General features: G+C 42.2%; 1 protein-coding gene across 1 annotated transcript in view; it reads left to right on the forward strand.

Annotated features, from left to right (window-relative positions):
* LOC308284354 (serine/threonine-protein kinase WNK4-like) overlaps positions 1 to 24,810 on the forward strand; it is a gene marked incomplete at its 5' end in the record, with an annotated part of 103,671 nt that overhangs the window by 69,202 nt on the left and 9,659 nt on the right. Inside the window, 7 exons of the mRNA XM_080724943.1 lie at positions 1,360 to 1,476; positions 2,465 to 2,614; positions 6,014 to 6,059; positions 6,275 to 6,379; positions 8,128 to 8,198; positions 11,360 to 11,508; positions 23,957 to 24,133. Of these exons, the coding sequence (XP_080581069.1) occupies positions 1,360 to 1,476; positions 2,465 to 2,614; positions 6,014 to 6,059; positions 6,275 to 6,379; positions 8,128 to 8,198; positions 11,360 to 11,508; positions 23,957 to 24,133 (815 nt within the window). The remainder of the gene's footprint in view (positions 1 to 1,359; positions 1,477 to 2,464; positions 2,615 to 6,013; positions 6,060 to 6,274; positions 6,380 to 8,127; positions 8,199 to 11,359; positions 11,509 to 23,956; positions 24,134 to 24,810) is intronic.

The following is a 24,810-nucleotide window of genomic DNA, read 5'->3' on the forward strand; positions in this document are numbered from 1 at the left end:
TCTTTCGATCACCATGACATGTGTTTCTGTAAAGTATGGTCCCATTAATTCATTTATCCACCTGTTTCCGCGGGAATTTACCGGAGAATGTTTTGCACCACACTGCACCACACTTCCGGTTAACAGAAGACATACAAGCTCACGTCGCGTCGCAGATGCAGCCGCTGTGAGCTTGTAGATCACACTCGGCTGCGGCGCCGGAAGCTCCGTCCAATTTCTGGCAATGCACGATGGGATGTTGTAAACTTGTGGATACATTGATACTAATGCATCTATAGTGCCTCTACTGGCTCTACTGAGTCCCGCCCCCTTTGCTGCCCTTCTAGCCAATAGCTGGATCCTTTCCACTTCCATTTCGGGACTGGACATCCAAGGAAGGACGTATTTAGGTCTGTAGAAACCGATAGAGGCCAATTATTTGTCTACAAGCTCACAACGCGTCACAAGGTGACGTGTTGCTGTCTGGGTCCCAGAGTGAATAAATCTGAAGAATAAATCTCTTCTTCTCTCTTTTTGGTGCTGTGTGGCAGCTTCACAGCACCAGGAACAAAGAACGTAGCTCGCACTCACTTTCTGGTCGCTCCAAACTTTTTTATTAACAAGCAACAATATAAACGTTTCGACCTGTTATGGTCTTCTTCAGAATACATAAATATATACTGAAGAAGACCATAACAGGTCGAAATGTTTATATTGTTGCTTGTTAATAAAAAAAGTTTGGAGCGACCAGAAAGTGAGTGCGAGCTACGTTCTTTGTTCCTAGTATTTGCTGCGTTGGCAGTTTTAGCTCGGCACCGAAGACGAGGATGTGCGTTATTTTTTCTTTGAATGAGCTTCACAGCGCCACTCACAGGCCGGGCATATGTACTACAGTGGTTTTGTTGCGTTCTCAGTGGTTTCATGTGGACACGTGCATTTCTTGAGACGATTCAGTGTGTACGATTAACGTTTTGAAAGGGATTCAGTGAACGGTCTTCGTGTGTACCTAGCCTTATTTAAAGGAGTAGTTCACCCCCAAAATGGCTTTTTTCCGATTGATTACTCATACCATGGAGACTTGAATTCAATAATATTTTTTTTGTTTTTGTCGCATTCCTAAATTCCTAAATATTTTAGTAAATGTATCCCCATTGATTCCGGATGGAGACCCAAATGTATTTGGGTCCCCATCCCATCCCATCCCATCTCTGTGTGTGTGTGTGTGTGTGTGTGTGTGTGTGTGTGTGTGTGTGTGTGTGTGTGTGTGTGTGTGTGTGTGTGTGTGTGTGTGTGTGTGTGTGTGTGTGTGTGTGTGTGTGTGTGTGTGTGTGTGTGTGCGCGTGTGTGCGTGTGTGTGTGTGTGTGTGTGTGTGTGTGCAGCTGTCAGAGCTAGCAGACAGGGTGGTAGAGTGTCAGCTCCAAACTCACAACAGTAAGACGGTGACCTTCAAGTTCCACCTGGACGTGGACAGTCCAGAGGACATCGCTTCTGTCATGGTGAGAACTAGAATGGTTTATTTACCCTAAGTAAAAGTATCAATACTGCAATGTAGAAATACACTAAATGTACAAATGTGATTGATTATATATTATGTATTATGTGTTTGAAGGTGCATAGCTACTTCATCCTGGTATTTTATTTTGAAGGTGTATAGTTCTAATATATTTTATTTTGAAGGTGCGTAGTTACTTCATCCTGGTATTTTATTGTGAAGGTGCCTAGCTACTTCATCCTGGTATTTTATTTTAAAGGTGCCTAGCTACTTCATCCTGGTATTTTATTTTGAAGGTGCCTAGCTACTTCATCCTGGTATTTTATTTTGAAGGTGCGTAGCTACTTCCTCCTGGTATTTTATTTTGAAGGTGCCTAGCTACTTCATCCTGGTATTTTATTTTGAAGGTGCGTAGCTACTTCATCCTGGTATTTTATTTTGAGGGTGCCTAGCTACTTCATCCTGGTATTTATTTTGAAGGTGCGTAGCTACTTCATCCTGGTATTTTATTTTGAAGGTGCGTAGCTACTTCATCCGGTATTTTATTTTGAAGGTGCGTAGCTACTTCATCCCGGTATTTTATTTTGAAGGTGCGTAGCTACTTCATCCCGGTATTTTATTTTGAAGGTGCGTAGCTACTTCACCCTGGTATTTTATTTTGAAGGTGTGTAGCTCTAATATATTTTATTTTGAAGGTGCGTAGCTACTTCACCCTGGTATTTTATTTTGAAGGTGTGTAGCTCTAATATATTTTATTTTGAAGGTGCGTAGCTACTTCATCCTGGTATTTTATTTTGAAGGTGCGTAGCTACTTCACCCTGGTATTTTATTTTGAAGGTGTGTAGCTCTAATATATTTTATTTTGAAGGTGTGTAGCTCTAATATATTTTATTTTGAAGGTGTGTAGCTCTATTATATTTTATTTTGAAGGTGTGTAGCTCTAATATATTTTATTTTGAAGGTGTGTAGCTCTAATATATTTTATTTTGAAGGTGCGTAGCTACTTCATCCTGCCGTCAGAGCTCCAGGGGTTCATCCTACACATGCGTGACATCATCAAGAGGGCGCGGTCCATGATGCAACAGAACCAGCCACTCACAGACAACGAGTATGACAGGCTGAACTACCTCAGCCAATCACAGGTCAGTGTGTCAGCGTGTGATGTGTGTGACAGGCACGTCGTGCACACATAGACATCAAAGGGGGCTTGAGCCCCTGCCCTTTTACCCGTCTGTAAAAAGTGCCCTCTCCAGACCATGAATGCAGTTTTTACTATGGTGAAAGAAATGCTAATCCCCCCCCCCCCCCTTCCATGCCATTCCTGAAGGCAGCATTCAAGAGAATTGCCTTGTCTAAACTCTCATGAACTTGAATGCAGCATCTTATGTTGAAAGAATTGCCCTCTCTGTGTAGAAATCCATGCCGTTACGCCACATCTCCAGTATTCACTTGATTATGCTTAGTCAGAGTGGTATCAAGCAGCGGAAATAGCCGACCTCCAAGCTCAGAACGCGTCGCAGTGCAATGCGTTGTGAGCTTGGAGGTCTGCATCTGCCCTCAATCCCCTCAGTACCCTCATATCTGACCAAACATCTCCAAAAAGTTAGCGACACCCACAGCCACAACACCAGAGGGAGCGCACACGATGATCTGATAACACAAACCCATAAGACAAAATTTGTCTTGTGGGTTAGGGTTACCCATATTTGGAATGCCTTGACTATTTCCCTTAAAACATGTAGCTCGCTGGCATCCTTCAAAACTGCCCTGAAAACTCACCTTTCAGGAGGCCAGAGAAGGAGGTAGTTATCACTTCTCCCATAGACAGGTGAAAACTCACCTTTCAGGAGGCCAGAGAAGGAGGTAGTTATCACTTCTCCCATAGACAGGTGAAAACTCACCTTTCAGGAGGCCAGAGAAGGAGGCAGTTATCACTTCTCCCATAGACAGAAAACTCACCTTTCAGGAGGCCAGAGAAGGAGGTAGTTATCACTTCTCCCATAGACAGAAAACTCACCTTTCAGGAGGCCAGAGAAGGAGGTAGTTATCACTTCTCCCATAGACAGGTGAAAACTCACCTTTCGGGAGGCCAGAGAAGGAGGTAGTTATCACTTCTCCCATAGACAGGTGAAAACTCACCTTTCAGGAGGCCAGAGAAGGAGGTAGTTATCACTTCTCCCATAGACAGGTGAAAACTCACCTTTCGGGAGGCCAGAGAAGGAGGTAGTTATCACTTCTCCCATAGACAGGTGAAAACTCACCTTTCAGGAGGCCAGAGAAGGAGGTAGTTATCACGTCTCCCATAGACAGGTGAAAACTCACCTTTCAGGAGGCCAGAGAAGGAGGTAGTTATCACTTCTCCATAGACAGGTGAAAACTCACCTTTCAGGAGGCCAGAGAAGGAGTTAGTTATCACTTCTCCCATAGACAGGTGAAAACTCACCTTTCAGGAGGCCAGAGAAGGAGGTAGTTATCACTTCTCCCATAGACAGGAGAAAACTCACCTTTCAGGAGGCCAGAGAAGGAGGTAGTTATCACTTCTCCCATAGACAGGTGAAAACTCACCTTTCAGGAGGCCAGAGAAGGAGGTATCACTTCTCCATAGACAGGTGAAAACTCATCTTTCAGGGGGCCAGAGAAGGAGGTAGTTATCACTTCTCCCATAGACAGGTGAAAACTCACCTTTCAGGAGGCCAGAGAAGGAGGTAGTTATCACTTCTCCCATAGACAGGTGAAAACTCACCTTTCAGGAGACCAGAGAAGGAGGTAGTTATCACTTCTCCATAGACAGGTGAAAACTCACCTTTCAGAAGGCCAGAGAAGGAGGTAGTTATCACTTCTCCCATAGACAGGTGAAAACTCACCTTTCAGGAGGCCAGAGAAGGAGGTAGTTATCACTTCTCCCATAGACAGGTGAAAACTCACCTTTCAGGAGGCCAGAGAAGGAGGTAGTTATCACTTCTCCATAGACAGGTGAAAACTCACCTTTCAGGAGGCCAGAGAAGGAGGTAGTTATCACTTCTCCCATAGACAGGTGAGAACTCACCTTTCAGGAGGCCAGAGAAGGAGGCAGTTATCACTTCTCCATAGACAGGTGAAAACTCACCTTTCAGGAGGCCAGAGAAGGAGGCAGTTATCACTTCTCCATAGACAGGTGAAAACTCACCTTTCAGGAGGCCAGAGAAGGAGGTAGTTATCACTTCTCCCATAGACAGGCCAGAAGTGAGCACCCTTACCTTAGCCCCACCCCCTTGTTTCCCCTATCCTGTACATAGTGTTTTTATAACTGCAATGATATTTGAATGTTTTTTTTTTTTTTTTTTTTTTTGCTTGCTATTTGTTATGTCCATGAATTGAATACCAAGGATTTCCGATGTAAACACGACCATAAAAGGACTTATTTGGGATGTTCCTTTTAGGCAAGGTGTTTAAAGGACAACTCCTCCCTAAATCACTTCTAGGCTCATTTTCCAAAAGACTGTCCATGTGGTCTATTAGGCACAAATGCTTCTGTTTTCCAGTTTCCCCAGCAGAACCCAGCAGCTCTCATAGCATAGAGTGGAGCTCATAAGCCTATCACTTTTACACTATTGTTGCGGTCCAAAGTGATTTTCTTTTTCATCTTTTTCGTAACTGTACTGGCCAATCACAGGGCATCTTTCATGAAAAATAAATCACTTTTGACCACAACAAATAGTGTAAAAGCGATAGGCTTATAGGCTCCACTCTATGCTATGAGAGCTGCTGGGTTCTGCTGGGGAAACTGGACAACAGGAGCATTTCTGCCTAATAGACCCCAAGGACAGTCTTTTTGGATCAATATAAGTAGGAAAATGAGCCTAGAAGTGATTCCTCTTTATCATAGCTCTGGACTACGTGCTCAGGAAAGCCATCAACGTCCCAATAATTCAAACTTACTGTTAAGAGATTATATCAGATACCAAGAAAATAATGGGATTTGAATTAGAATGTAACTTCACCAACATTTACCTGTGTACTATACCAACCGATCTCAGCACAGCAGATAAATACCTACTCAAAATATTATTGGTTGCGGGTAAGAAGGCAATAACCAGGAAGTGGTTAGACAGAGCACCACCAACAAGGGAAGAGTGGACAGCCATTGTACAAAGCATTTATGAAATGGAAAAACTCACCTTTTCTGTAAGGCTGTGCATGGAGAAATTCTAAAAATACTGGCTAAAATGAATACTTTACATGAAAATGGATATTATGAGTATACAGAGAGATATACACATGCAAATATATGTTTTTATGTTCTTGTTAAAAGCATAATAAACTTGAGTGTGGAGGCGTATTACATGTGAATCTATGTATTTGAGTATGTTATATTTCTATCCCGGTTATGTTTTTCGGTTTATTTCCTTGTATGTCTCATATCTACCCAACAATTTTGTTTTATTTCATTACCTATAATAATATAGTAGATCATTGCAAATTAAAATCGATTTTTCTATTCAGTTGCTATATCGTTAACTTACACCCCTAGTAATAATGTAATAATTATTATTTGTGCGCAGGTCAAACCAGGCCTGACCAGAACCATGTCTGCTACATCACTACAAGGTAAGGAAACAAGGACACAGGGAAGGAAGGAAGGATGGGAGGGAAGGAAACAAGGACACAGGGAAGGAAGGAAGGAAGGAAGGAAAACCGTTTATTTATAATGTGTGAAGGAATCGTTATCCATATATGGATGGTTGGTAAAACCTTGTGATGTCATTGTGATGTCATTGTGATAAATTGTTGGATGGTAAAACACTGTGATGTGATTGGTTCAGGCGGCAGAGGCTCCACCCCTCTGGGAGGCGGAGACTTCTACGTGGACACAGAGGCCACGCCCACTGTCAGGACGCTCAGGTCTCAGTCCTTCAACACGACCTCAGGTACGCGCACGCACACGCACACACACACACGCACACGCACGCACGCACGCACGCACGCACACGCACGCACGCACGCACGCACGCACGCACACACACACACACACACACACACACACACACACACACACACACACACACACACACACACACACACAAAGTAGAATAAAATGTTGTCAATTTTTGTACATTGTTCCTTTGACACATCAAGAGCCATAGCTGTATACTGTATATACAGTAAGTCCTGAGAGGCCTTCAACGTTAGCTACTAATGATCTCCCAGTAAGGAACAAATCTAGCCAAAGCCAGAGATTAAATCTCTGTTGGACCGAAGCAATAAGAGGGTCAACATGTTCTGATGGTCTCCAGCTTTGGTCCTTATCGATTACAACACCAAGATATTTAACCTTGTGCTTGACTGGGACCCCTGAAATTACAGCATCCGTGCAGTTTTTTAACTGGAAGAAGCTCACACTTTGAAATGTTCAATTTGAGACCGGAGGCCAATGAGAAAGTGTTAATGACTTTGATGGCTTCACCAATTTGAGATTTATCTATTAAGAAAAGGGTTGTGTCATCTCATCTGCTAGTTGTGTAATGGACAGTGTTCTACCGACTATAGAGAGGCCCGTTACATTACTATTCTAAAGATGAGTAGAAAGTAATTGCATCGGAGAGAAGGAAGAGAGATGCTGAAATTGGACAACCCTGACGGATCCCAGAATGAATGTGAAATCTTTTAGTAGTACCATATATGGACGTTTGTGTTGGGTGAAAGGGAAAAGGGGAGGGGTTGAGTATATGATGTCATTAAATCTGTGTTTTTCGACTGGGCCTTTTGACTTTCAGCTTTCAGGAAGTAAACACAAATACATTGAGGATAGTCTGGGATCACTTCACTTTTCGGGTTTGTAACCGGTCTGGAGCGGAAACCACAAAACGTCATGTTTTGTAGTACTCAAGGACTACAATTTCGCCGGAACTATCCACCGGAAACAGTTTTAACCCAAAATAATTCCCCTGCGCTCAAGGACATACTTTTAGGGCCTACCTAATAAACTCCTCGATGCGGAGTAGTTTTGCTTTCGAAAAATTAGTTTGGTATATGCATGTTTTAGTCCAACTTTTAGCGACCGGCAAGACCACACTAGGCTACTCGAGCATTTTAATAGGGATTGGGGAAACAAACGGTGGGAACCAAATCAAAGCGACGCCGCTTCTTCTAGTGGTTTCCGCGCTTTAGGCGGAAACCAAGCGGTCTGTTGTGAACGAACACCAGGCTCTCTCCCGGGAGAAAGCCTGGTAGGCGAGGTTACATTGAGGAAGACAAACCTGGACCTTATAACCCCACCCGGTGGTCTATTAGAGTCATGTTAACTTTATAGACACATACAAAACAGAAAAAGAACAAAACTATGGCACCACCTCTTTAAAGGCCTGTCCATACTGTCTGACCACCAAAACCTTCGTCTGACTTTCTGACGTGCAGCTTTCCCAACTCTAATTCAGGGTAGTAATGCTTTTCAGAAGATGTGAGTGACATCATTTTGTAGTTGAACCAGAACCTTTCTGATGAAAAGATCAGTGGTCGGAGACAGTATGGACAGACCTTTAAGTTAACCATAAGAGACAGTATGGACAGACCTTTAAGTTAAGGCATAAGAACTGCTACTTAAGACAATCAAAATACAGCCCATTGAGTTTTTCTTTAAAAAGGATTATTATTTGAAATATTCTCTCTCTCTCCTCAGCTCCTCCCAGCAGCTCCTTCCACTCTGCTCCTCCTCCCCTCCCTCCCCTGGCCTCCACTCCTCCTCAACACGCCTCCCCTCTCCTCTCCCATCCTCCCTCCTCCCCTCTCCCTCTCTCCCCCCTCTCCTCCCCTCTCTCCCCTCTCCTCTCCCATCCTCCCTCTTTCCCTCTCCTCTCCCACCCTCCCTCTTTCCCTCTCCTCTCCCACCCTCCCTCCTTCCCTCTCCCTCTCTCCCCTCTCTCCTCCCCTCTCCCTCTCTCCCCTCTCTCTTCCCCTCCTCCTGTCTTCTCTCCTCCTCCCTCCCCTCTCTCCTTCCCTCCCCCCTTCTCCTCTACTCCCCTGTCCTCTCCTCGCCTCTCTTCTCCTCGCGTCTCCTCTCCTCCTGTGGTTTCACCTCCTCCTCCTCCTCCTCCTCCTCCCTCCTCCTCTCTGTCGTCCATCTCCAGCCTGGTCAACGTTCTCTCTCTGGCCATGTCCGTGGCTCAGTCCTTCTCCTTCTCTGCGCCTCCTCAAGGGCTCCCCAACTCCTCCTCTCCCTCTCCCCTCCTCCTCTCCTCTCCTCTCCCCTCACCCACTCTCCCTCGGTCTCAGCCCTCCTCCCTCTCTTCTCCCCCTCCTCCCCCTCCTCCTCCCCCCCTGCCCCCCCACCTCCCTCCCAGCCGGACGGTGTCCTCCTCTGGCCTCCCGCCTCCTTCTCCTCCAGACCAGCAGGGGGCAGCAGCTCTCACAGCGGGCCAGGTGAGAGAAAAAAAAACATCCAAGCGATTTGGAACAAAGATTTTTAATAATATGAAGATTGGAGCCACTAGAATGCGACATGGTACACAAAGCCTACAAACGGCAATGTTATAGGCCTATATGATATGATATGATATAGTACTTTATTGTCAGTTCACACTGAAATGTGTCTTGCAACACAGCAGCCATGTATGTGAAACATGTATACAAACGTTCCTTTTTGGTGTGTGCCAATAAATAAGTGGAAATGTGAGTACTTTGTCCTCCTGATTTAAACATTGGGGATGTGCTACCTTTTTGGAATTTAATTCCTATTTTTTATGTATACAAACATTTGACACAAGGGAACAAAAACAAGACAGGATTACATACATAAGGATAATATAGACAAGAGCAATGTCCACCGCTAAGCCTACATCTGGCCAAACTCCTGATTAAGCCTTAATGTCGACTGATGGACAAAGGACCTTTTTAGTCTGACCTTATTGTATTCTGGAACACCGTATCTCCTTCCTGAAGGCAGCAACCTATATTCTCTATGCAACACATGGCTACTGTTAGAGGTAATATTTCTATATTCTCTATGCAACACATGGATACTGTTAGAGGTAATATTTCTATATTCTCTATGCAACACATGGCTACTGTTAGAGGTAATATTTCTATATTCTCTATGCAACACATGGCTACTGTTAGAGGTAATATTTCTATATTCTCTATGCAACACATGGCTACTGTTAGAGGTAATATTTCTATATTCTCTATGCAACACATGGCTACTGTTAGAGGTAATATTTCTATATTCTCTATGCAACACATGGCTACTGTTAGAGGTAATATTTCTATATTCTTTATGCAACACATGGCTACTGTTAGAGGTAATATTTCTATATTCTCTATGCAACACATGGCTACTGTTAGAGGTAATATTTCTATATTCTCTATGCAACACATGGCTACTGTTAGAGGTAATATTTCTATATTCTCTATGCAACACATGGCTACTGTTAGAGGTAATATTTCTATATTCTCTATGCAACACATGGCTACTGTTAGAGGTAATATTTCTATATTCTCTATGCAACACATGGCTACTGTTAGAGGTAATATTTCTATATTCTTTATGCAACACATGGCTACTATTAGAGGTAATATTTCTATATTCTCTATGCAACACATGGCTACTATTAGAGGTAATATTTCTATATTCTCTATGCAACACATGGCTACTATTAAAGGTAATATTTCTTGCCAACCTTAGAATGCTGTTATCATACGTAGCAATTCTCGCGCACGTCCTGTTTACTGGTTCTACATCCCACCAGAATGTGTTGCTGGGACAGAGAGAGGACCAAGGGCAATAATAAAGTTGATTTCCTCCTTTCTCCTTTCTGTCTCTGAAAAAAGCCTCTTTAGAAATCTGGAATACCATATAGTTAAGAAATATAAATTGGAAGACGAAAGAAAGATACTGGGCTGGCTTACACATGAGCCAAACTTTAAACCAGGATTAGAGGACCAAGGATTTAAGCAATGGGAATGAAAGAGCATGACAGCGATATGTACATTACTAGACAATGTGCATTACTAGAGAATGTGCATTACTAGACAATGTACATTACTAGACAATGTGCATTACTAGAGAATGTGCATTACTAGAGAATGTGCATTACTAGACAATGTACATTACTAGACAATGTGCATTACTAGAGAATGTGCATTACTAGAGAATGTGCATTACTAGACAATGTACATTACTAGACAATGTGCATTACTAGAGAATGTGCATTACTAGAGAATGTGCATTACTAGACAATGTACATTACTAGACAATGTGCATTACTAGAGAATGTGCATTACTAGAGAATGTGCATTACTAGAGAATGTGCATTACTAGAGAATGGGCAGAATGGGCAGATGAGGAGTTTTGATGATTTACGGACAACATTATGGTCTGGACCAACATGAGTTTTAACAATATCTGCAGATAGGGACTACTGTGTAAAGAAGATTAAAGGAGTAGTTCACCCTGAAAATGACCTGTTTTCTATTGAATACTCACGCCATGGATGATTATAATAAATGTACCCCCATTGATTCCTGTTGGGGACCCAAATCAATTTGGGTCCCCATCTGGGAATCAATGGGGGCCTAAGGGCCCCAACTCACATTATTTTATAAACTTTACATTAAAGTGCAGTTTCATTCAGTTTTAATACACTTTCACTGTCTTATTGAATCCCTCCAGCTTACAGCAGATTCCATCTCTGAGCCTCTGAACACCTCATCACACAGTCCAACAGCACCCCCTCCTGGTGAGACTCTGTTATTTATTTATCCTGGGAATTAACAGTGATTTGAAGGAGAGTGGATTGGCTGTGCTAAGTCTCTTTAACTGTCTGTCTGTCTGTCTGTCTGTCTGTCTGTCTGTCTGTCTGTCTGTCTGTCCCTATACAGCGGTGTCTCCTCAAAGGACAGTGGGTCGTTTCCAGGTCACTCCCAGTAAGAGCAAAGAGCTGTCTGAGACCAACCAATCAGAACACCCCCCCAAAACATCAGACCACACCCACATCCCTGCAGAGTCCGACAGTCTAACATCTCCCCCTCCTGGTGAGAATGTGTTATTGCTTTTTGAGCGGTGGTAAACCGCTCCATAGAGTGGCTGAGCGTGTGTCTGTAGCCTTTTTCCTCAGCGTTTTGCCATAGCAAAATGTGTGTACGTAGCATCGTGTTTGTCTAGTGATGTCATATGTCATATGTCTGTAGCCTTTCCCTCAGCGTTTTGCCACAGCAAAACGTGTGTGTGTAGCATGGCCTGTACATCCTGGACTCAAATCCTAGTCTGAAAACGTTTTGCAAGCACGACCACCGCTCACTTCACATTGGGTGTGATTTTTATTATAAGATAAGACGGTGGCACAGTTAGTGCTGTTGCCTCACAGCTAGAAGGTCCTGGGTTCGAATCGAACGTGTGTTCTCGCCTCTACGTCATCAGCGACCACACCCTAGGTGGGGTTGGCAAAAGGGCCTTTCTGTGTTGAGTTTGCATGTTCTCCCCGTGTCTCCTATGGTAGGTACCCTCACAAAAAACATGCAGTAATCCTGGTCTCAATAATGCCTCCCCCTGGCCAGTTGGGGCGCCTGATGGAGGGGAAAGGAACTGTTTGGAATAACGTGTTCCTTCCACACGCTATGTCCAACCGGGGAAACTCCCCCCTGTCAGGTGATAAGAAGCGGCCTGCTCACTCCTCATGCATAGAAGGAAGCATGAGGTCAGTCCGTTGCTCTCCCCAGGTTGGCAGAGGGAGAGCAGAGCCCAGGATCACATTAGATAATTGACACCGGGTGAAAAATGGGTTGCAAAATCGTGGAATACAAATTTTAAACAAATACAATTAAGATAAGCCTGTTTCTCATCCAGTGGATTCTACTCCAGCATGGTGATGTTACAGTGACATTGGTGACCTGCCAAAATATGTGACCCATCTGGTGGACGTCTTCACATAACGCTCATTGAGGTCTTGCAGTACTGCTAGGTTTGACTCTTTTAATAAACAAACAGCAGTGATTTACGTTGGGACATTGAGCTTAAAGGGCCTACACCATGCTTTTAAAACTATATTTTTTGTATAAATATATGCTCAAAATTGAGTCTTAGACAGGTTTTAACCCTCAACAAACACTCTGACCATTCTTTTTGTTTGTTCTAGCTCTACTATAATGAGGCTCTCCAGCTGCAATACCAAAACGGCCTCTGTTTGCTCAGGGGCGCATCTAGTGGGGTTTTTCCACCCCTCCCCCCTCCCCTCCTCTTCACTCCTCCCCGGACCCCACGTTGACAACAAATAATGTTAATATTGGGCCAATACAAAAATAGGATAATGTTGCAGCTCTGATTATAGCCTACTGTAGGCCTATGTTGTATGTTATAGGCCTACTGTCAAATGACACAGGGCGACCGTTGCTAGACCAGACATTACAGAAAGTTAATCTACATTAGACAATCAACCCCACCTGCATTGTATTTATGTATAAAAAAAAAGTAAAAAAAAAAAAGTTTTTGAAAAAAAGTTTTTTGAAAAAAGTTTTGAAAAAAAAAAGTTTTTGAAAAAAAAAGTTTTTTGAAAAAAAAAGTTTTTGAAAAAAAAATTTTTGAAAAAAAAAATTGAAAAAAATTTTTTTGAAAAAAAAAAATTGAAAAAAATGTTTTTGAAAAAAAAAAAATGTTTGAATTTTTTTTTTTTTGACTGAAAAAAAAAAACGGGAACAGCACTGTTCTGAGAACCCGTGGAAAGCTTTTCATCTCTGTCTTCCCAAAACCAGAGAAAGACACAATGTTCAGAAATAGGACTTTGTGAGGATAGAAGGTGCCAGTGGGACCCCAAAAAAAGGTTTTAAAATAGAAAAAGTTAAAATTCATGGTGTAGGTCCAGGTCACCATTTTCTCTGTAACACGGAGGACACGGTATGAGTGTTGAAATGTGGTGCATTGGTGGAAAGTAACTAAGTACATTTACTCAAGTACAATTTTGTGATATATTTTACTGTACTGGAGTATTTCCAATTTTAAGTACTTTTAGTTCTACTTCACTACATCTCAGAGATAAATATATTATTATGTTATTTGAAAACTTTAGTTAATGATTACTTTGTAGACTAGTTATTATTACAACACATACAAATTAACCACTTCAACCAGCAGAACTGCAAGCTCCACAATCTGTCGCATCATTGTGAGCTTGTAGATCTGCTATTTTCAAAAGATTACTTTTGGTACTTGATACCAATATTTTTGTTCTTTTACTCAAGTATACATTTAGAATTCCGGACTTATGCTCTGTCCACACCGGCGAATTAGCGAAAGCGACGTGAATAAGCGAACCAAAAAGGCGAAGAATTCGCCATTCGCCCTTTTCCATACACACCAAAAAGCGACGCGAATATGCGTATAATATTCGCTTAATTCGCCTAAAAACGAGGGGACGATATCTGCCTGTAGCCACAGGAGAAAGGAGAAGAAAGGAGAGAGAGGAGAGAGGAGAATGGAGACAGGGAAACAAATAAAACAATGGAAACTACATCCTCAAGTGATGATGAGACCTGGCCGTGGCTGTTAGCCTATTAAATAAGAAAAAATCACACCCGTGTGAACTGAGCGTTGGTCGTGGAGGCTGCGCAACAGCAAAACAAATACTGTATATATATCCATCATCCATCCATCCATCCATGTGTGTGTGTGTGTGTGTGAACAACAGCGCCCCTCCCTTAACATGTGTGGTCAGTCTGGTCACAAAAGGTACTGCCAGGCTACATACAGACACGGACACACGCACACACACACACACACACACACACACACACACACACACACACACACGCATACACACACGGCCACGTATAGGAGCGTTGTGACCAACGCTCAAAAGAACAGAAGAGACAAGTGACAACACGCGTTCTCCGTTCCCCCTCCCCTCAGCTCCGGCCGGGGGCAGAGTAGACAGGGTCGGTCAGTGTTTTATCATAGCCGGGTCGGAATGGCCGCATCACCCTCGGAATACGGGGCTGTCAATCATTATGTGTATTACCCGAGAGGACCCTAGAGGACCCGTACTGTGTGTGTACTTTCTACTTTTTATGCAAACTGTAAAGCAATCAATCAATGTGTGTGTGCGCGCTGGCGTGCGCTATAAGGAACAAACTACTGGAGTTCCGTGTGTGCTGTGTTTAGGCTGGCCTGACCTTAGCTCTGGTCCATCGCTTTCACCTCCCGCATTGCTCCCGGTGAAGCTCTGACAGACCCGTCGGGAAACGCATGGACTCGAGATTGTCGGCCCCGCCGAGCGCTCAATACTAGTGAAAATAAACAAAACCGTTTCACTACTCACCAAACCAAAGGTCGTTTTGCGCTGTTGAAAGTCTATTCTCCGCGGTGGTGAACCCCTCAGCACCCCACCCACTCTGCAAAATACACTATTTTTGGCATGAAATAAAACGCATCCAACTCGACCGCCGCTTATTTCCGGGTTGTGAACCATTGTATCTGCAGTGGCCGCTAGGTGGCTCGAGGTGGGTGCGTTTTATTTCATGACAAAAATAATGTATTTTACAGAGTGGGTGGGGTGCTGAGGGGTTCACACCACCGCGGAGAATAGACTTTCAACAGCGCAAAACGACCTTTGGTTTGGTGAGTAGTGAAACGGGTTTGTTTATTTTCACTAGTATTGAGCGCTCGGCGGGGCCGACAATCTCGAGTCCATGCGTTTCCCGACGGGTCTGTCAGAGCTTCACCGGGAGCAATGCGGGAGGTGAAAGCGATGGACCAGAGCTAGCCTGACCTAGGATCATGGTCTGTTAGCCGTGAGGCAGCGAGATGAATGGCTGTCTAACAGTGAGATGATAATGCTGGTCTAGGATCAGTTTTAACAGCAGGGGGAAAAGATATTGGTGCGTGCGTAATGCATGCGTGATGGTAGCCTGCTGCCAGGATGATGAGAAAGCAGCCGCGACCGCGTACAAGTTAAACCATGACTTACCTCTCTGTAGTTAGAAAATAGCCTAAAAGTATTCCTTTTAATCTCTGGCTTTTGTTTCGATCTTAATATTATAGATTCCTTGGTAGCCTTCTTCTGCCTGTCAATCAGTTAACAGCGCACGCTGCACGGCTGCAGTGAGTTACATGAAAGAGGGTTTTAATAATGATTAAATGATCGCGTCTCTCGGAAATAAAAGGATTTCGGGATTTGTCACGGGTTTCGGTCTGTAAAAAAAGAAAGTCAGTGTAAAGTAACTAAAAGTAGCCTACATTTACTTGAGTAGCCTGTACTTGTAGATGAGTCCAATTTCCAGTAGCCTACTTTCCTTCTACTCCACTACACTTCGGATCCTTTTGTATTTAATACCCAGCGATTTATTTTAAAACATTAGTCTTTTTGCAGTTATAAATTAGCCTAAAACATACCATATGCTTTTACCAGTAATACATTCGAGTAGTTTTTACAAGCTGCTTGTAACAAGCAGCCACGCTGCCACACAGAGAGAGACACGGAAAAGGAGAAAAACACCGTTCCCCTCGGCCTCAATGTAACGTGATGGTCCCTCCACCATTCTCTCTCTCTCTCTCTTGAAATAGGGTAGAGTGAGCTTACTTTGATTCAGAGAGAGAGAGGAATTCGCCTTTGAACGTTCGCTAAATTCGACACAAGGGCGAATAAAAAACAGACGCCTTTTCGCTTTTTCGAAATTCGCGTTTGGTGTGGATGCTTCCATTGACTTTATAAGGTTTTTAAAAAAAGTCGAATTATACGCTAATTCGCTATTCGCCAATTCGCCCTCTGTGTGTACGAACCTTTACACTTGTATTTCTACATTGCAGTATCGATAGGCCTACTTTTACTTCTACTTAAATGTGAGAACTATTTACACACCTGTTGGTTACTGTGTCTAAAGGTGAGTTCAAACCAGAACATCAAACATTCTTTTTAGTCGCTTGAATCACGTAATTTTGGTGGCGCTGGTCAGCATTGGTCAGCAGCCGAGGTGAATGTCCTTCACTTGGGATACTTCTCTCTTGGAGTGAAGATAAACAGAGGACAAAAGACCAAACACACCTGACAAAAGACCATTGATGCATATATATGTGAATAAACTCCCTGTCGCACTTAGAACAACAGACTCACTCCCTAGCTTCCACCGTGGACTGAAGACCTTAGCCCATAGCCCACAGCCTCACTGACTGAAGACCTTAGCCCATAGCCCACAGCCTCACTGACTGAAGACCTTAGCCCATAGCCCACAGCCTCAATGATTATACAACTTAGATAGCATTAGTATATAGAACGATGTCAGGCCATTTTCCACATGACATCATTTCGCTTCGATGTACAGATTATTGATGTTTGATTGGTTTTGAAATGTATTGAATAGGTTCTACTTAAAGGGATATTTCACTTTCAAAGAAACTTTTGACCAAAAGTCTCTCAGTCTCTCTCTCTCTCTCTCTCTCTCTCTCCAATTTAGGTATTTAGCAGATGCTTTTTAATCCAAAGCTACTTACAATATCAAGATAATAAGCAAGATCTCTGTCTCTATCCAGAGGTGTCTCCTAGAAGATCAGTGGGTCGTTTCCAGGTCTCTCCCAGCACCACCAGTAAGGAGACCTCAGTTCCCAAAGCTCCAGACATCACCCCCAAAGCTCCAGACATCACCCACAAAGCTCCAGACATCACCCACAAAGCTCCAGACATCACCCACAAAGCTCCAGACATCACCCAGGACACTCCAGACCACACTGTAATTATCTGCCTTTTCTTCTCATTTTATCTTCTTTTTTAATGCTTTTCCCCCTTTTGTTATTGATGTTATCTTATGCATCGCACTGTGTTCTATCCGTCTGTCTTTCAATGTTATATGAGATACATGAAGTGGTTCCTGTGTAAATAAGCCGAAAAGCTTACTAGGATCTCCTTTTAGTTGACCAAAAACCCACACCGCTCCGGACCACACCCATGTATAGGGACGGGACGATAAGCGATGTTATCGTTTATCGTGATGAAACGCGTTGCAAGGCGACGCGTTGTGAGCTTGTAGATCTGAATTCTTTGGGCAAATGTTCCGCACCAGGATAATGGATTTTGATCATCGCGATAACATTCATTTTGTCACAATAATGGTTGATATGACATGTTCACATCGTACCGTCCCTACACAGGATGCTCCGGAGTCCCGCCCCTCCCCGGTGGCCACTCCCACTGCCGGTTCCCCGCCCCCCTCGGCCACCAGCCAATCAGAGAGCAGCAGCAGCAGCAGAAGCAGCGAATCAGAGGACAGTGTCGGCTCTACGACATTCTGCTCGTCCAATCCCAGCCCAGGAGGAGGAGGAGGGGGAGGGCCTAGCGGTGACCGTGACAACAGCCTCCACTGGAGCAAGATGTACCCGTGGTCCGAGAAGAGAGAGAAGATGACAAGGGAAGGAAACAAGGACGTAGGAAACGAGGAGGAGGAGAGGAGGAAGAAGGAGAGGAGGAGAGGAGATGAGGAGGAGTAAGCATGTGTTCATTGTTAAAACTTTGTTATATTCATTATTTATAGAGTGAGTTCCATCACAGACAGTACAAACACTATGTTATATTCATTATTTATAGAGTGAGTTCTGTCTCAGACAGTACAAACACTATGTTATATTCATTATTTATAGAGTGAGTTCCATCACAGACAGTACAAACACTATGTTATATTCATTATTTATAGAGTGAGTTCTGTCTCAGACAGTACAAACACTATGTTATATTCATTATTTATAGAGTGAGTTCCATCACAGACAGTACAAACACTATGTTATATTCATTATTTATAGAGTGAGTTCAGTCACAGACAGTACAAACACTATGTTATATTCATTATTTATAGAGTGAGTTCAGTCACAGACAGTACAAACACTATGTTATATTCATTATTTATAGAGTGAGTTCCGTCACAGACAGTACAAACACTATGTTATATTCATTATTTATAGAGTGAGTTCAGTCACAGACAGTACAAACACTATGTTATATTCATTATTTATAGAGTGAGTTCCGTCACAGACAGTACAAACACTATGTTATATTCATTATTTATAGAGTGAGTTCCATCACAGACAGTACAAACACTATGTTATATTCATTATTTATAGAGTGAGTTCAGTCACAGACAGTACAAACACTATGTTATATTCATTATTTATAGAGTGAGTTCCGTCACAGACAGTACAAACACTATGTTATATTCATTATTTATAGAGTGAGTTCAGACAGTACAAACACTATGTTATATTCATTATTTATAGAGTGAGTTCCATCACAGACAGTACAAACACTATGTTATATTCATTATTTATAGAGTGAGTTCCATCACAGACAGTACAAACACTATGTTATATTCATTATTTATAGAGTGAGTTCCATCACAGACAGTACAAACACTGTTATATTCATTATTTATAGAGTGAGTTCAGTCACAGACAGTACAAACACTATGTTATATTCATTATTTATAGAGTGAGTTCCATCACAGACAGTACAAACACTGTTATATTCATTATTTATAGAGTGAGTTCAGTCACAGACAGTACAAACACTATGTTATATTCATTATTTATAGAGTGAGTTCCATCACAGACAGTACAAACACTGTTATATTCATTATTTATAGAGTGAGTTCCATCACAGACAGTACAAACACTATGTTATATTCATTATTTATAGAGTGAGTTCCATCTCAGACAGTACAAACACTGTTATATTCATTATTTATAGAGAGAGTTCCATCTCAGACAGTACAAACACTGTTATATTCATTATTTATAGAGTGAGTTCATTCACAGACAGTACAAACACTATGTTATATTCATTAATGTTACATGCCCCAGTCTAGGGGTACAAGGTTATGCAACATTAGTAAGGCAAAGGGTAGGTGGAAGAAGTATTTTTATTATAACTTCTTTTAGGTGAGTATTTAGGGAACAGTTTACAAAATAATGAATAAGGAACAAAGGAAAAACAATTAACAATAACTCAAAATATAACTACCATGCAAAGAAAAGAACCAATCAGAAATAACTAACCTATTCTTGTATATTAACCACTAAATAAACTAAACTAGACCAAAACAAAATTACAATAGATTACTAACCTAACATAACTACACTAATCTAAACTATCAAAAAGGAATCTGTTACAAAAAGCTGGCAGTGGTAGTTACATGTTAGCTGAAGGCCACAACCTAGTTGGGGGTTTAAACAAAGTCAAGTTCAAGTTCCCAATGTTCTCAAAGCTCACAAAGTTAAGAATGCTATACGCTAAGCAGTAAGCAGGTTCTACAACGCTAACATGGCAGAGGGAAACTACTACAGAGAGTAGCTCCCAAAGCTGCAGCAGGTGAGTGTCAATATATGTTGGACAGGATGTTCCCCCATGGGCAGCAAGGAACAAACTGACGAGGAGCTCTGGGCTGGCAAGGCTTTTGTAGGGAGGCCCCGCAGGTGATTGGACCAGATGGAATCAGGGTGTAGCTCTCCATCAAGCTCAGCTCACTCAGGTCTCCTCCAAGTTCAGGTCTCGTCTCCTCCCACTCCAACACAAGGCCAAGACCTAAACTGACACTAGTATAAGTATGTGGACTCCAACCAATATTGGGAACAATAGTAACGTAATAAGGATAACTAGAAAATAGTAATAAGATAGAATAATAAAGTAATAGAAAATACATAGGGATGTAACACCCCCACCCTCAAAATCAAACATAGTTTGATCACAAATTACCACGCCCGCGATAGGGCATCTGCCAATACATTATCTGTGCCCTTTTTGTGTCTGATTTCCAAATTGTAATCCTGAATCAGGAGTGCCCAACGCATGAGCCGTTGGTTGTGATTACGCATGCGGTGCAAGAATACCAAGGGGTTGTGATCTGTGTAGCAAACCACAGGCAGTGGGCTGGACCCCACATACACCTCGAAATATTGCAGCGCAAGTAACACAGCCAAAGCCTCCTGCTCTATAGTAGCATACCTCACCTGATGTTTGTTGAACTTTCGGGAGAAGTAGCATACGGGATGGTTAATGCAATTTGAATCCTCCTGTAGCAGCACAGCTCCAGCTCCCACGGCACTGGCATCCACCTCCAGTGAAAACGGACGTGAGAAGTCTGGAGCAGCCAACACGGGCGCACTGCACAGAAGTGTTTTGACAGATTCAAATGCATGTTGACACTCAGGAGACCAGATAAAGGCATTGGCAGGACTTAATAGACTAGTAAGGGGATGAGCAACAGTGGAGAAGTTTTTACAGAAGCCCCTATAGTAACCAGCCATACCGAGGTATCGGCGTAACTCACGTCTGGTTGTGGGAGCAGGATAGGCAACAATAGCAGCGACCTTTGCCTCAATAGGCCGTACCTGCCCTTGTCCCACTTCTCTTCCCAGATAGGTAACAGTGGCCTTACCAAATTCACATTTAGCTAAGTTCAGGGTCAGCGAAGCTTTAGCTAAACGCTCAAAGACAATCTTCAGCAGCTTTATGTGTTCCTCCCAATCTGCGGAGTACACAATTAAATCATCCAAATAGGCATTGCAGTTGGGCACCCCCTCCAACACAATGTTAACAAGCCGCTGAAACGTGGCTGGTGCATTGCACATGCCAAAGGCCATGACATCGTACTGCACAAAATGATCAGAAGTGACAAAAGCGGATATTTCAGAGGCACGGCGCGTTAAAGGTACCTGCCAATAACCTTTAAGCAAATCTAATTTAGTTACAAATGCCGCAGACCCCAAATTATCCACACAGTCCTCCATTCTAGGCAATGGATAGGAATCCTGCACTGTCACCGCATTTACTTTCCTGTAATCAGTGCAAAACCTAGGGCTACCATCAGACTTAACCTGCAGTAGACAGGGAGAGCTCCATGGGCTTGAACTTGGCCTCGCCAAACCATGAGAGAGCAGATACTCCACCTCTTTTTTCATGAGCGCTCTTTTGGTGGGATTGACGCGGTACGCGTGCTGCTTAATAGGCCTGGCGCGCTCCACATCAATGTCATGCTCAAGCACAGTAGTGCGAGTAGGAAAATCTCCAAATAATACAGGAAAATCATTAACTAACCTGGTTATGTCAGTCTGGTGCTCAGGAAGTAAATGACTGAGGTGTTCAGGCAATTTAGTCAACATCTCCGAGTTGCACATACTCACCTAAAAGAAGTTATAATAAAAATACTTCTTCCACCTACCCTTTGCCTTATTAATGTTACATGCCCCAGTCTAGGGGTACAAGGTTATGCAACATTAGTAAGGCAAAGGGTAGGTGGAAGAAGTATTTTTATTATAACTTCTTTTAGGTGAGTATTTAGGGAACAGTTTACAAAATAATGAATAAGGAACAAAGGAAAAACAATTAACAATAACTCAAAATATAACTACCATGCAAAGAAAAGAACCAATCAGAAATAACTAACCTATTCTTGTATATTAACCACTAAATAAACTAAACTAGACCAAAACAAAATTACAATAGATTACTAACCTAACATAACTACACTAATCTAAACTATCAAAAAGGAATCTGTTACAAAAAGCTGGCAGTGGTAGTTACATGTTAGCTGAAGGCCACAACCTAGTTGGGGGTTTAAACAAAGTCAAGTTCAAGTTCCCAATGTTCTCAAAGCTCACAAAGTTAAGAATGCTATACGCTAAGCAGTAAGCAGGTTCTACAACGCTAACATGGCAGAGGGAAACTACTACAGAGAGTAGCTCCCAAAGCTGCAGCAGGTGAGTGTCAATATATGTTGGACAGGATGTTCCCCCATGGGCAGCAAGGAACAAACTGACGAGGAGCTCTGGGCTGGCAAGGCTTTTGTAGGGAGGCCCCGCAGGTGATTGGACCAGATGGAATCAGGGTGTAGCTCTCCATCAAGCTCAGCTCACTCAGGTCTCCTCCAAGTTCAGGTCTCGTCTCCTCCCACTCCAACACAAGGCCAAGACCTAAACTGACACTAGTATAAGTATGTGGACTCCAACCAATATTGGGAACAATAGTAACGTAATAAGGATAACTAGAAAATAGTAATAAGATAGAATAATAAAGTAATAGAAAATACATAGGGATGTAACAATTATTTATAGAGTGAGTTCCATCACAGACAGTACAAACACTATGTTATATTCATTATTTATAGAGTGAGTTCCATCACAGACAGTACAAACACTATGTTATATTCATTATTTATAGAGTGAGTTCCATCACAGACAGTACAAACACTATGTTATATTCATTATTTATAGAGAGAGTTCCATCACAGACAGTACAAACACTATGTTATATTCATTATTTATAGAGTGAGTTCCATCACAGACAGTACAAACACTATGTTATATTCATTATTTATAGAGTGAGTTCCATCACAGACAGTACAAACACTATGTTATATTCATTATTTATAGAGTGAGTTCCATCACAGAGAGTACAAACACTATGTTATATTCATTATTTAGAGTCTGTTGAATATTTTTCATGCATGTTCAAAAGGAAAACATGTTAAAAAGTCATGTTTTTGCATCTGCCAGTTTAATGAAGCCTGTCAGGTCCCTTCATAATAGGCAACCCCACAATGCAATGCTTTGTTTTCAAGAGCGTTGCGTGCAAACGTTACTAGCAAACATACGGACATGTCCCCACGTCCCCATGTCCCCATGTTTCATTAGTAAACTGTTAGAGTTACAGACTTGTAAGGATCAATTTAGACCTCCCAAAAGGAACCCAGAGAGTCCATGGACTCCACTTTGAGGACCACTGGTCTAAATGGTCTGTTACTCCTTTTTCTTTTAGTTTTTGTTACCTTGTTTTAGGTGGTTATACAGTTAAGTAACTTGAAAAATACCCATAAAAACCAACATATCCTGATATTGTATTTGAAGCGGTGGAAACCGCTTCCAATGAATGGCTTTGTGTGTATCACGCCCATATATGGTCATTTCAGTCCAGAATGAACAGGTTTTTTCAAAAACAGAATGTCCATTTAATTACCATATATGGTGATCTCAGTCCAGAATGAACAGGGTTTTTCAAAAACAGAATGTCAGTTACCTTATGTCCATATATGGTCACTCCAGGCCAGAATGAACAGGTTTTTCCTGTCCCGTACGTGTAAAATATCAGTCCAGAATGAATAGGCTTTTTCAAAAAGCAAAATGTGTGTCCCATGTCCATATATGGTCATTTCAGTTCAGAATGAATAGGCTTTATATGTCCTGTACATCTAGAATATGTGTGCGGTGTCCCTCCCGGTCAGATGAATGGATACTTTGAGGATTGGTCAAGCTTCACATGATAATTTGGCCTTCAGGGTTTATCTGTCTTATTTAAACACTTTATATTTATTTATGTATTTATTTAATTACAAATTCTTATTTTAATGTATGTGTTTTAATCTATTTTATTTTTTAAACCTATTATACCAACTGTCATACCAGCTCTCCAAATACATTCAGAATAGAAGTTTTATCTGTCCACTGCTTCAATTCGAACCGAGGTTTGATTTTTCCATATCTGGTGTGTCAGTCTTAGGGAGGAAGAGGAGGAGTATGAAGAGCGGAGGCGGAGAGGAATGAGGCGACTCAGCGTCAGCCTATGGGAGGGCTCCGCCAGCAGCCCTCGCTCCGCCTCCTACGTCAGCTCCGACCAATCGGAGAGCGAGGACGAGGAGATATGGACGGAGCTGCAGGAGCTACGGGAAAGGTGATTGGCTGCCATGGAAGTAGCCTCGTTACCCAGGTTTTTGTTTTCCGTGGAAGCGACACACACACTTCCTGACAGTATAAATATGATATAGATGGTTTCATTTATGTTAAGAGTTTATTGATAGTCAACTCATGGTTTATTATAGTTTACAAACCATTGTGAACAATGGAGCGATGGTCCCAAAATATGACTTCTGTTCAACCAATTTATTTTGACCAAATCAACAAATGGGCAGATGACAACATCAACATCCCCCAAATGATTAAATTAAATAGAAGGGCTACAGTAACTGGATTGATTACATCCACGGTAACAATATTCAAGGTAAATTAGGTTGCAACCTTACTGTGTACAAAGACTTGCTATCTGTGCAGTGCTTGCTCCACCATCATATTAACTATTTGTTGTTAGATTGTTCCTGAGATTAATATGCAAAAATCACAATACAGTAAGTTAATATGTTGGCAGAGCAAGCTCTAGTCTGCACAGATACTGTAGAAAGTCTTTGTACAGAGTAACACTGCAACCTAACTACCATGAATATTGTACCCTTCTATTTAATCATTTTGGGGATGATGATGATGATTGAAGTTTCTTTATTAGGCTTAACCCCTTGAGATGTGCCATCTCGTTTTAGAGGGGGGATGTTGATGTTGTCATCTGCCCATTTGTCG

Source organism: Nannobrachium achirus (assembly GCF_963921795.1).
Source record: "Nannobrachium achirus genome assembly, chromosome: 4".
Classification (NCBI taxonomy): Eukaryota; Metazoa; Chordata; class Actinopteri; order Myctophiformes; family Myctophidae; genus Nannobrachium; species Nannobrachium achirus.